Raw genomic sequence first — 13,468 nt, forward strand, 5'->3', positions numbered from 1 at the left:
AAAAGCTCATAGTCTTTGTGCCTTTTTTTTTTTTTTTGAGTTAATACAACTTTCTACAGTTTCCCAACAACGTTTTTGCTTTCCTTTGTTTTCAAACACAAACCTTCTCCCAGAAATTTAGATGACATGATTTAAGATGACATTAGTCACTTGGGATGACTTACATGGAATTTATCCATTAAAATAAATAGGGTTAGGAGTGCCTTTCTATCACAGGCTTACATTCAATTTCTTCTTGCCAGGCATAGGCAAAACACAAAGGAACACTTCAGAGGCCCTGGTCCCTTTTATTTTTTTCTTTTCAAATAGGCATATTTCTAAAATCCAGACTTGAAATTTGGCATGGCCACAGCTCTGTGCAAAAAACGTCCTTTCTCTTGCCCTTTAGACAAATAACTGATGTTCTCGTTTATTCCTTTCTTCTTTTTTTTTTTCTTCTTCTCTAACAAATCTGGATAGAAAAGCCATGACCGCTAAATTCCATTTGCTCTCTCCTGCAGTCCTTAGTGCTACTGTTATGAACGCAACAATCATGATGCTGCCACAGTACTGAGGTTTCTGAAACACAGGAGGTGGCACCATCCAACTTGACAGGGGGACAGAGAAAAACAAAATTGTGTTATCCCCTCCCTTCAGATCTTCAGCCTAACTATGAAAAAAGTGATAGAAGATGGATTTTGATGGGCAAAATTGTGTGGAAATAATGAACAAAATGGTAACCACAATTGCCAGCACACATAATGTCTGAGAAGCTTGACTTTTGCCAGGACTTTTGCAAGAGATTTATGGAGGAATTGGAAGAGGAAAAATAGGTACTTCTGTAGAGGCTTGTTGTGGAGCCTTTTCGTTAATGGGAAAATGCCAGTAAGTGCTTCTTTTCAGATTTCGTGACATGTTGGGCTGATGAGAGTTGGTATTTATCTTCTCCAACACAAAATTACAGATTACAATTGAGAGGGAGCAAGCTGAGAGTGGATTGGAAAATCAGGACAGGCAGCCTATGTTCAGTATGACAGAGCAGAATGAACGGGCTGTCGGCACAGGTGTGCGGTGAGGAGACACAGCTCTCATCCTCTAGTTGGTGCTGGCATCTGGAAAAGCATCTTCCATTTGTCAGGAGACAGGCAAACCTGCTGTCATATGAAGAGGGCTGGCTGAGAAATTGTAGTTGTACCAGTGAGCAGAGCAGCTGTCCATCCATAGAGTTAAGGGGAAGAATCAGTGAGCTTTGGGCACAGATGCAGCTCTGAATTTCAGGCCGCTGTTGCTGTCTCCAGACTGTTCATCACAGCCAACTCCACCCGAGCTCACTTTTCACAGCCGCTTCCTCTGTTTCTGCTCAGGCTATTTCAGTACCTCTTGGAGACAGTCCAGTGGCCACATAACTTCCTCCTCAACAAAACATATTCTCCCATTTCAGCTCTGTTAGTTTTTTTTCCTCTCACTGACTTTAGAGCTAATCCTTGACAACTATTTCCACCAGTCAATAGGTTTGGTATCTGTATCTGAGCCCTGCATCATACAGATGCACCAGGACTTAATCTGCTACTAGAACTTTTTTTTTTTGTTGCATTCAGGCAACAAAAGCATTCATAACACACTGTTCATTTCATACCAATTTCTGCATTTGCTTTTCAGGAAGCATTTTTGAAGATGGCATAGTCATGTATTGCACAAAAAAACCCCTCAAAACATAGAAGAAGCAGATATACACTTAAAATAATTGCAATCCTACATTGTTAAACTTGTCTTCAACTGGTTGAAGTGAAATTATAAATGAACACCCTAAACTGTATTCACAGATGACAATTGCTTTCAGTATATTCCTCATTCTCAATTCAGAAAAGCTCATGAGCTGCAGCCTTGCTATCTTCTCAATAAGATGAAGTGATGAGCAAGAAAGCAGGTCTAGGCTAGACTGTGTCCAGTCTTGAGAGCTTTTGCAAATTTGCATTGATTTTGTTATGGAGGTTTCAGCAAAAAACCTACATATTTTACTAAAAATATCAAATACATTCCAATTTCATTTTTTGTCTGCCTTAGTTAATAAAACTTAAATGCTCAAAGCAAAGCAAGGGTTTGCAGAAGAGGCTTGGGGAAGGATTAATTTAGTTTATAATGCAGCCTAAGATTTGCAGTCATTGCTGGTGGATAGAGGAGTTGTGTCTAACTTTCTATCCTTATCCCTCTCCATAAGATCCACTGTCATCCACTTGATATCTCAATTAGAGAATGTATTGCCTGCCTCTCTGGGTCAGCACAATGCCTTTATAGCAGGATTCACTCCTGCTGTCAGAATGGGATAGGGTGTGCTTGATACAGGATACTTACAGCATACAGAACATGCATAAGATGACAACCTGCAAAGTAAAACTGCTCCCAGAGTCAATTTCAGGGGTGCTATTCTCCCTGAAAATTTTACTGACCTGAAATAGTGTTTTAAAAGGCCGGTTTAGCATTTATTATCAAACAGAATGTGAAATATGATTGTTTTACTTTTCTCCCCACCCCCTGAAATAGTTTCATGATAGAAAATGTGATATATAGTGCTAAATACACAGAAAAAGAGTGCCGTGAAATTAAGACATAACATTCTGTTTTCAGTATATAGGCTGCAACATTATCTCTTTTAGGTTTTGATTCCTTACAGAAAGAGATGTCTGCTATTCATCCTCATTAACAGTTTGCAAGTACAAATAAAAGTCAGCTGTGGATGGAATATTATGACGGCTTCCTCTATTCAGGACTTGATGCACTTACATGTAAATAACACTGAAAAAAAAAATCCAGACATTTGGTACTTACATATGTCTAATTGTCTAACATGTTGGATAAATATTATTTGAGACTCTTTTCAGTAACTTATTTCTGTGAAAGATAATGCCTAATCTTACTACATTTGTTATTTCAAAGTCTACCTAACTAAATTTGTTGTTACAAATGCAGAGTAGTGAGCAATTAATGCTTCATTTTGGGTCTTCTCAAATGGAATTAATCAGGCTTGCATTTTCTATATTGAAATTTCTTAAGAGAAGACTGAAAAGCTCAGAGCAGCTGCAGAATTCAGAAAGGACGAAGAGCTGAACTTGCACTGAAGATATTGCCCCAGCTTTGCTTCCATCTGCGAATACAACATCTGCTTTTGAGGAAGTAAAATGAGAAATTGCATGAATCAATATAAAGATGGTTTCTATTTGCAAGTGTAGTCCAGGGCATAGTATTTGTGAAAGAGCATTGACAGAAGGGTTCCATTACTAGTAGAGAACACTTAAATTCAACATCGTGATTAATGAGGAGGCTAAAGAAATTGATATAATGATCATGTAGTAATTTAGTATCCTTTCATGATAATTGCTAAGGTAAATGACATGTTACTCATCCACATACCCACTAACTAGCTAGCAAACATCATACCTCTAGCTATGTATTAATAAATAAAATGTGTTTTGCCCAAATAATTTTAGAATTAATAATTCAAATATTCTTCTTTATATTATTTTAAGTAACCTTCAGTTCTTGTATACCATCCATTAACCTCAGGTAGCTTTCATGTTCTTGCTTCCCATATGAAATCCTAAATGTTAAAGCATGCCATATAACAAATTTGTACTGAGGTGTTCAGTGTTAGCCATGAATTCACTCTTGTATCAACAAAACCTTCCCTAACCTGTCTTTAAGCTAGTAGCCATCAGCAGTACTGCTCCTCTCTGGAAGCATGGTCTATATTCTCTTTTCCAGCAGTTAGTACTTGTGGAAAAAACAGGAATTAATGGGGATGCATCTCTTTCTAGTATGCACCACATCAAATTTCTACGCAAACAAAGTCAACTGGTGCTTCAGCTCTTGTTTCTTAGCCCCATCTTGGGCAGAGTAGTTGGTTTTGAGGTGCCAGGTTCATTTGGGACCAGAAATTCATGTATATGTTAACAAAGAGAGGCCCTATCCCAAGCACTTGACACAGACAAAGCAAGCTTTGTTACAAAAGCTTAGTTTGGAAGGAATGCATAATGGAAGAAAAACTGCATTTACAGTTTTGCATCATGCATTCAAAACAACTTCAAAGGCAAAGTTGCTCTTGATTGTGTCCAATACTTATTACATATCAAGCTTATAAAAAACATCACTATGGTTTAAAATGTGTTTACATGTGTGCACACATTGCAATCTCACCCTCCAGGGAACTACTATGTTTTCTTGGAAGTTTATAGCTCACAATTACCGGAGCCCAATGACTTACATTTTCCTAACTGGTTTCCAGGAGGCCGGTTTTGACTGCTGCCTCTTGACGAGCCACAGCGTTCCAGCTCCCTTGTTAGACTGAAGACGCATATATAAACAAGCATCTCCAAGGTTTCCCTAATTCCTTTGTAGAAGTGATGGGATATTGAAAAATGGAATAATGAGAAATTTCACCAGCTGAATGACTCACAATCATTTGTGCCTTTCAGATGCTCAGCTGTTCCCTCTGATAGTAAATGGGACGGCCAGGGCTCAAATCTGTCTGGCATTGCGAATGATCACTGAAAATGTTGACCTTGGTAGTGCAGCACTAGATGCTGAATTTCCATAGTGAAAGAACCCTGAAGTGATATCCAGGGTCAAGGACACGGGCAAGAACATGAACTTTGTTTTATTTGGGGTGACAGGAGGAGTGAAAGGGGCATAATGTTCATATATACACATTTTTTTCGTGTTTGAAAATAAAAATTTCTGCTGTCTATGAAAACCAGTTTATCAGATTGAGCACTTTCTCTCTGAAAGGCTTCCCATATAACTCCATGTCTGTAGACTTCAGCTAGTACTTCCTTCGCTGGCTCAAATGATGGAAATTTGTCTTCTGTTCTGTTCTTTTGCCTGAAATTTAATCTGTACACGCAAACCCTTGATCAAAACTGAATGCTAAAACAGTTCTGCCACTCTTCTTTGCACGAAATAGTGCTTACTCACAGAAATATTCATTTTGAAGTTGCTTTGTAGATAGATAGTCCAGAGGGCTAAGAGATACTGTACTTGTTGAGCAAAGGCCATATTCTGATGTCACCAGATATGGTATTTCTGAATAGTCTTTTATGCTGTTTTTACTTCAGGGTTCTGTAAGAGTTTTGGTTGTTCGAGTTTTTTTTTGTTTGTTTTGTTTTGTTTTGTTTTGTTTTGTTTTGTTTTGTTTTGTTTTGTTTTTTGGGTTTTTTTTTGTTTATAAGGAGAACCTCAGGGGTTTAGAGGGATTTTTGAGAAGGGTGACTATGAGTCCTAAAAACACCAGTGGAAAGACATACTTATTCACTAAACAATTCAGTTTAAGACAGAAGACACAATTAACTGTCTGCATTTTCTTCCTAATACTCATAAGACATGATCAAGTATAGAATTTCTAGTTTTTAAATAGCTACTTATTTAGATCATCAGAAAATGGCCTCATCCCACATAGGATGCAAAAACTCAGTGATCCACTATTAAATGAAGCTGTTCCAGATAAACTGTGAGCCAACTGACCCTGGAAATTTAGTACCCAAGTTGCGTGACTCGAAAATCTGTTCAAAGCAAGGCATGGCTGCAGGCCTTGACTGTTGTACTTTAGTAGCCATAGTAACATGGTCTCTGGAGACCTAATGCTAGTGAATTTTCCTTTATTTCAAGGAAGAGTAATAAGACAAATGTGCATTGAAACTCATTCTCTTTCTTTTTTTTTTTTTTTCTTCCTCCTTATTTTTACTATGCCATGACCTTGACCAAAATATCTTTGAAGTATTTTCTGGCTGATTTTCTGCTATGAGACCAGGAAAAAAAAATCAGGATATATAAAGGATCTTGCCAAAGGAAGTCCTATCTTCCTCAAAATATTTGCCTTCATTCCCAAAGAGAATCTCTTGACTAATAAAGTTTCAAAAACTTCTTAATGGAAGGAACTGATAACTTTCATCTCACAGCTACTGCAGGCACCAGAATAATATCATACTTTCTTTGAACTGACAGATTAATTGTTTTTTTGTTTCAGTAGCAGGTGCAGCTTTTCGTGAGTACATAATTGGATGTACATGTTTTTTTTTCAAAAGAACACAGGTCCCTATCTGGTGCCAAGCTCTTCTTTTTTTTTCATTTGAGAAAAACGTCCCACATGATTTCATTTTTAAAGTACAATGTAGAAAACTCATGTAAGTGTTTTTAAAAAGCCAAATACAAACAAACAAATGTTCACAATACGTACTTAAGTCTGTCTCACATGTTTCAGCTATTATCCTGGATTAGAAATTCCATCTTTCATTGAGTCCATATGGTTTACCAAATGGCAGTTTAAAACCATGTATTTTTTGCAGATTTGAAGTTAGTTGTTTTTTGTTGTAGAAGTTTTAAGGTCCATACTAATATTTTTGTGTGTTTGTTTCTATGTGTGCATGTGTAAGAATACAATATTGGAAAAAAAAATTTAGTGTGCAAGTGGACTGTACTGATTGAAACACACTTGTACACAAAACACCACCAACACTGAGTTGTAAAATTTGGTTATTTCCCCCTCTAAATATCAGAGCTTCATTTAGGCTGTTGATTATTTCTGCTGAGAGGATTAAACTGAAATGAGAAGAGCTGCCTTTATTTCTCTGTGCTGTCCCCTCAGTGTTTAGGGCAAACATGTGCTTTAATTAGGGAGTGAGAACTGCACAGGTATGAGGCTGGTCCGTATCCTCTTTCCTGTTTCATCTCCCTCGGTTATCCATTTCTCAGGCACATGGCTGCTGTGGTTCTGACACAGCACACCTCCTCTTCACTGAGAATAAGAGAAAGCTATTGCAGATAATTTTACTTCAATAACTGAGAATGTTTAAAAATCATAAGCGGAGCCATATACTTTGTTGTGATGTATAATGTGAGATGTGGTAACTTAGAACAAAAAAGCTGGGAATAGTTTTCACTCATTCTCCTGGACTGAAGCTGTCTCTCCTACTCAGTCTAACAAGTCACTAGGCTTCTGGCCAGAAAAATGGAAAAACCTCTATGCAGTGTTACTGTAAAGGATTTCATTTGTATTTGGTACCTGAGAGATTTATCTGAGAGGTTGGAAATCCCTACTATTTGCACCATTACCCACTACCATTACCCACTCAGGGCGGGTAATGTGCTAGCAAACACCCTCCTCCTTAACCTCACCTGTGGTAAGTACATAGGAGAATAAATCCCAGCCCAGCTCTGACTCTTCTGAGTCTTCTGTATTATAGATGTCTGTTTTCCCACTGAACTACAATTTAGGGTAATATTGAGAAAGCAGAAGAATTTGTGGGCATGCATGAGACTCACTGGTGTAAAGTTTTGCTTGATATCCAGCTTGTCTTTTTTTAATGTGTCTGAAGCAGTAGTTTTCCCAGCTAAAATTAGAGACATAGAATTTGTGTTAATACTCAATTTAGTCATGTGGCTCCATAAAAGTTGTTTTTGCACCAAAGTGGATTTTGCTTTCCCTGCTTGCAGGGCAAAGCATCTGATGTCTGCAGTTGGGGTAGTGAAAACCAGGGGGTGCTTATTTAAGAGACATAACCTCAGGAGAGGACACCACCATTTTGAGAACAAACCAAAAACAAAGCAGGGGAAGTTTGGAAATCTCTTCATTTACATACATGCTTCAAATCCACACTTGTTTCTGGCTTAACCTAAATACATGGCTCCTTGAAATTTTCCTCCACTTCTTCCCTCTTACTCCCTCCCACCTCTTTATTAATGCCTCTTCCAACCTCACAGATGTAGTTGCCAATCCACTGGTCTGAATCCCTGGAAATGCACATGGTCCCATTTCCCTTTCCAATAGTTAGAAAATGCTGCACCTAATTCAGCCTGACTTTAGTTCTGTGGAAAAAGATGTGTAAAGGAAAACCTTCCTGCTTTCCACTGTGGGGGATGAAGTCTCACATTTTAAGGGTAGAGACTGATCTCTTATGTATGTGTCTAAGCCTAAAGAGTATGTACCAATATGCTGAAGATGACTAATTTTTTGAATAGATGAATTGATTGCTTGATAAGCAATCCTTGACAAAGGCAGACATTCCTACAAGGGCTGAAGAACTCCATCTTGCCTGCAGGATAATAGAGGGTACATTTTAAGGATGTTCAGCACGATAATGTGTAGGACTCTTTGATAATATTCAGATCTTGTGGTCTTTGAAGGTAGGGTATTAGTTTGCATAGCTTAAGAACTTTTATTTAATTAAGCACGTTTCTTTCATTTTTTTTTAATGTTCTTAGCTTCTACCTGGTCCAGTTTCATAGGTAGGACTTGAAGTCTTTCAGAATATGTCTGGTAAGGGGCACATAAAAAAGGGAGCCCCCGTAAGTGTCCCACAGCTATCTTTATGGAAAATTTTAATCTATCCAAATTAAAAGGTCTGCCAGATGTTCAAAATGTTATAAAATGCCTAACATCTCATCACTGATGGTTTCATTGTTATGAAGATGAGTCCAAAGAGATAAGATGCCAAAAATGCCTTCTTGCCTCCATTTGACATTGGAAATGTATGTGACAAATACCATCCATGGAGTTTCCTCTCAGTGCAGTGAGAAGTGAAGATGCAGGAATCTTTACATATCATCTTCTGGTTGGTGAGGAGCTGGGACGAATTTGGTCATTATTTAGAGTAGGAAATAGCACCAGTTTGAGCAAGTCCTTGTGCCTGAAGAGTTGATAAGTATAATTAGTATTCAAAACAAGCACAGCTAGGCAGAGATCACTCTTATTCTGCAAAGGTTCTGCACCTATGGAGCTGACCTGGAGCAATACAAGATTTGCCATTGACTGTTCTTAGCATTGACTTAGGGTTAGTGTTGACCTGACTGAATCACTTGTTGCTACAGCCATTGAAGGCTCTCCACTACTTTTCTTAAGTTATTGTTTCACAGGTTCTTCAAGGCACAGAGCCTCTGGCCAAGTGTGGTCCCACAGGGCCATGTTTCCAAAGGTGCTCCATATTTCTAATGAGAGCCAAACCTTCTGAGGAGGTCAGTCTATTGTGCACTGAACTCTTGAAATTCTGCCCACCATTGTCACAGTGGGAACAGCTTTCAAGCAGTCTTGGAAATCTGGTCCTTATTTAAGAACCAAAAAGAGAACCAAGCTCATATGTCAGTGTATCTGGTTACTGAGCAATTGAAAATCTGTCCTCACTGTGTTTCAGGATTAATTCAGGATTAATAAGCACATTGAGAGTAAGGTGAAGCAAGGATAATAATAATACAGCAGTATTTCAGCAACAGGTATTTGAACTGTAATCTCCAAGACCTCAAAACCACCACATGAAAGGATCTAGACTGCCTTGAAGTGCAAGCCTGTTGGAGTAAAGATATGTTACCAAACCTTTATCAAAGGAAGACAGGCAGAATTAGTTAGTCCTTGTGCAGCATGAGGACTGACTTTTTATATTATGCTATGTATGTATTTTTATAACAGCTTAAGAAAAAAGCCATACAAAAAAATACAAATCCAGTTTTAGAGTCATGGTTAAAATAGCACATGTATTTAATTTTCCCTTTGGATATTATTATATTATATGTATTAACGCATATATATTCAAAGCAATTATTATGGAATGTGCAATTTTAAACTAAAAAGAAAAACAAAGTAGTTGACACTTGCTATTAAACTTAATTCTATTAATTAATGAGCAAATATAATTATGCAGACAATTAAGCAGACAATAAACTAGTAATGTAATATGGTTGCTATACTGTAATTAAATATTTTAACTTTTTTAGAAAAGAAAGAAAGGATTTTCCAGGTTACTCACTTTTCAGGATAGGAAAGAATTTAGCCAACTTTTGCAGAGTAAGTTTTTTCATTCCTAGGATATTCTTAAAATTATTACATTGATCCTAATTTTATTCTTTATCTTCTGATTATCTTTTAAAGTATTTTATTTTCGCTTTTCAGTCGCTGAATGGTTTTGCCTTGGTGGTGAGTGCAGATGGAATGATATTCTATGCATCATCAACAATTGTGGACTATCTAGGGTTTCATCAGGTAAATATATTCAGAATTACTTAGAATACCCAAACACTGGAATTGTATTGACTTTATTGTCAATATGTATATTGTCAATATTATACTTCTGCTATTATTTTTAAATGCAGCACTGTATGTTGCATAACTTTGACTGCTGATTAGACACACTTCCTGAAATAAGATTATTTTACTATGCCATCTCATTTTTGTCAATCTTATGGGTGAAGATTTATTTCTTGTCATTTCCTTTTATAAAGCTTTCATTAGCAGAAATATGATCCGTTATAAAATTGAGATTCAGCTAGAAGTTTATTTTCAATTTCAGTATAAGATGTTGCTGTTCTAGGCTGGTTGTCTGTGTGTAATAAGTATATTCTAAAGTCACAGACAGTTGGAAAGGACTTCTGGAGGTCATCTAGTTCAACCTCTTGCTCAAAGCACATCGAGCTAGAGCAGGTTGATGCAGGACTGATCTATGACCCATCTGGAAGATGTGTTCCAATGTTTAGCCACCATGACTATGATTTTTTTTGCTTATTATTAATTCCCAGCTTCCCATGTTGACACTCATGTCTGTTGCTTCTTGCCCTCTCACTTTGCTTTTCTGAGAAGAGACAGGCTTTGTCTTCTCTTCCCCTGCTCATTTGGTTGATGTACACAGTAGTACATTCTTTCTGTGATTTTCCCTTCTGAAGGCTGAGCAAACCCTCTTCTTCTCTCCTGGATGTGCTCCAGCTCTCTTAAGTGTCTTGGTAGCACTCTCCTGGGCTCATTTTGACATTCTAATCTCTTTATTTTCATGGAGTACCCAAAATTAAGAGAGAAATTTGCCTTTGTGGAACTTCCTGAAGTTCCTATCAGACTATTTTTACAGCCCACCAAGGACCTGCCTTGCCCTCCCAAACTCGTACCCTCTGGAAACCTGCTGAGTGTTCATTCTATCCCGTGATTCCTTAGTCAAGAAATTAAAGAGGGCTTGTCCCAGATAAATCCCTGGGGGAATGCCATTAGTCATCACTTGCCTGTTGGATGTTTGTTACTCACATTTGCATAAGTACAAAAAAGTTAAGAATAGAAAGAATCATCTTAGGATGTGAAGGGGAAAAGCAGATGTTGAGAAGTAGGGGTCTTTGAAACAACTTTCCTCATTAAAGCTGCTCTGAAGATGTCCTACACCTGCCATTATTTTAAGCAAAGTATCGACCTAAAGATAAGTGGCTACCCCTGACAGTTCCTAATTAACCATTCCTTGTTGTAATTGTTTCAGACTGATGTAATGCACCAAAACATATATGATTACATTCACGTGGATGACCGCCAGGATTTTTGTAGACAACTGCACTGGGCCATGAATCCTCCCCAGATGTTGTCAGGACAGCAACTACAGTCAGAAACAGGTGGGGTTGTGTATGTTGATTGGAAATACAGGCATCACTGTACAGAGGTAGAATTGCACTCCACCTATGCCCGCATCAGTACCATGTCCAGTCAGATTCTTCACTGGAAAGATGCACAGTGGCCATTTATTTATGTTATTGTCTCAGAGATGACATTTCTTCCTGATCCTGGGCATTTATAAGGCAGAGTATGCCACTGGTGCTCCAAAGTGGTTTCCTTTGGTTTTCTCTAATGTGCCTACACGTATTCATACACGCTCACAATGAGCAGCATCAGTTCTTCATACTGCCAAAATTTTGTTGACAACAGATCAGGACGTCAATAATCCTCTCATTGATGCAAAAGGGTTCTGTACAGAAGCACCATGGAAGCATCACCTTCTGCCATTTGTGTTCTCATGCAAAATTATGTGGACAGGAGCCTCCTGAAGAACAAATAGGTTTAGCAATGAACTTTTTCCTCTGAGGCTATACTTCCCTAGGATGGGGATTGGATGCCTGCCCTCAAAGTTTCTCCTACACGGGATATTAAGCTAAAATCACAACTACAGAACTTACAATCAGGTTGAGATTGTTAACCTTAAAAAGAACTATTGATCCTAGCAAAATGTATGCATTTCACTAGAAGGTGAGGTAGTAATTGAGGAAATAAATTGGGAAGTATAGTCACCAAATGAGTGGGGAGAAACTTGCAAGAAATCCTTCAGCAACCTCTACGAAGTCCTCAGGAACACAGTCATGAAACTTTGGTGGAATTTCTTGCATTTCCTGTAAAACAGTTTCTGTGTTTTACAAGAGTCTTATAAATATAAATATAGGAGCTTTTCAACATTTTGTAGGAAGTATGCAGGAAACTAGCAAAACAAGATGCACTATTATTTCAAACTACAAAAATTTACAAATATTTGGAATTTTCATCCTAATGTATATTGTGGAGAACTTCAGGTCTCAAGTTCAGTTTTGTATAAATTCTTGTGTCTTTCGGGAAATATTTCAGAAAACTGCACTTGTACAAAAAAAATCAAGGAGGTGCAACACCTGAACATTAGCTCATAATCTACTATCCATTTTTTTGTTCTGGTTTTTTTTCCTAGGGTTAGTATTTTTCCTTATTTTGTTCTCATGTCTAATGCATTTTCTGTGATCTTGGATCTCAAACCCAGCAACATCTGTTACCCTGTTTTGTATCATTAAAAATCACAAAAACGCAGGAAATAAAGTCCAAATTTATTAGGAAACTCACCCGAATCCCACTGCAGAGCTTTTATTTTTCTTCTGTAAGAGCATGTGCAGATGTATCCATATATGACACCATTGAATATTCACCCATCCATAAAGCAATTTTTAGCAATTTCCGTAACAGCTTCCTCAATTGGCTACAAAACATTTTCATTATTAGTGTGATCTGATATATGTTGCCTTCACTGTTGTTCCTAGGAGAAGAATATATTCTCAGTAAATTGTTCAAAGCACAAGAGAATGACAGCATGACAACAGATTATTCTTCCTTTTTAACTCGCTGTTTTATCTGTCGAGTTCGCTGCTTGTTGGACAGTACTTCTGGATTCCTTGTAAGTACAACTTCAGTTAGATCAGTGTAGGCATGACATAATAGACTTTAATTACTTCATATGAAATATTCTTCAACATAAATACTGTGGAAATCCATTGACAGGATACACTTTTCTTTTGCTGTGCACTAACAAGAAACACCTAAGATAATTATTAATATGTGTAAAGAATGATAGGAGAAAAAAGGTTGTAATATTTGAAACTGAAAGACTTTAAAATTGGTTATACTTTAAGCTCTCTTTGACAATATCTGTCCTCAATTTGTACTGGGCATAGCACAAGGGTGGCAAGTTTGAATTACAGCAAGTAACATTTAAGTCCAAAGTATTTGCTTTAAGGAGAAGGAAAAATAATGATGTGTTTTTTCCTTTTGCAAAGAACCCTTTAATAATAAAACCCAGAATTAGAAAGTCTCTTGCATGCTCCATACTAGGAGTGGTTCATTTCTAGAAATCAATTTTTCTCCATTTCCTTAGTAAAGACCAGTGCTGTTTCCACTCAGGGGAAACTCCAGCATGTG

At 37.5% G+C, this 13,468-nt stretch overlaps 1 protein-coding gene across 1 annotated transcript in view; it reads left to right on the top strand.

The window, feature by feature from the left end:
• Positions 1-13,468, top strand: part of AHRR (aryl hydrocarbon receptor repressor) — a 62,559-nt gene that overhangs the window by 41,494 nt on the left and 7,597 nt on the right. The window contains exons 4-6 of the mRNA XM_021528787.3: positions 9,908-9,997; positions 11,247-11,376; positions 12,814-12,947. Coding sequence (XP_021384462.2) covers positions 9,908-9,997; positions 11,247-11,376; positions 12,814-12,947 — 354 coding nt within the window. The remainder of the gene's footprint in view (positions 1-9,907; positions 9,998-11,246; positions 11,377-12,813; positions 12,948-13,468) is intronic.

Source organism: Lonchura striata, chromosome 1 (genome assembly GCF_046129695.1).
Source record: "Lonchura striata isolate bLonStr1 chromosome 1, bLonStr1.mat, whole genome shotgun sequence".
NCBI lineage: Eukaryota > Metazoa > Chordata > Aves > Passeriformes > Estrildidae > Lonchura > Lonchura striata.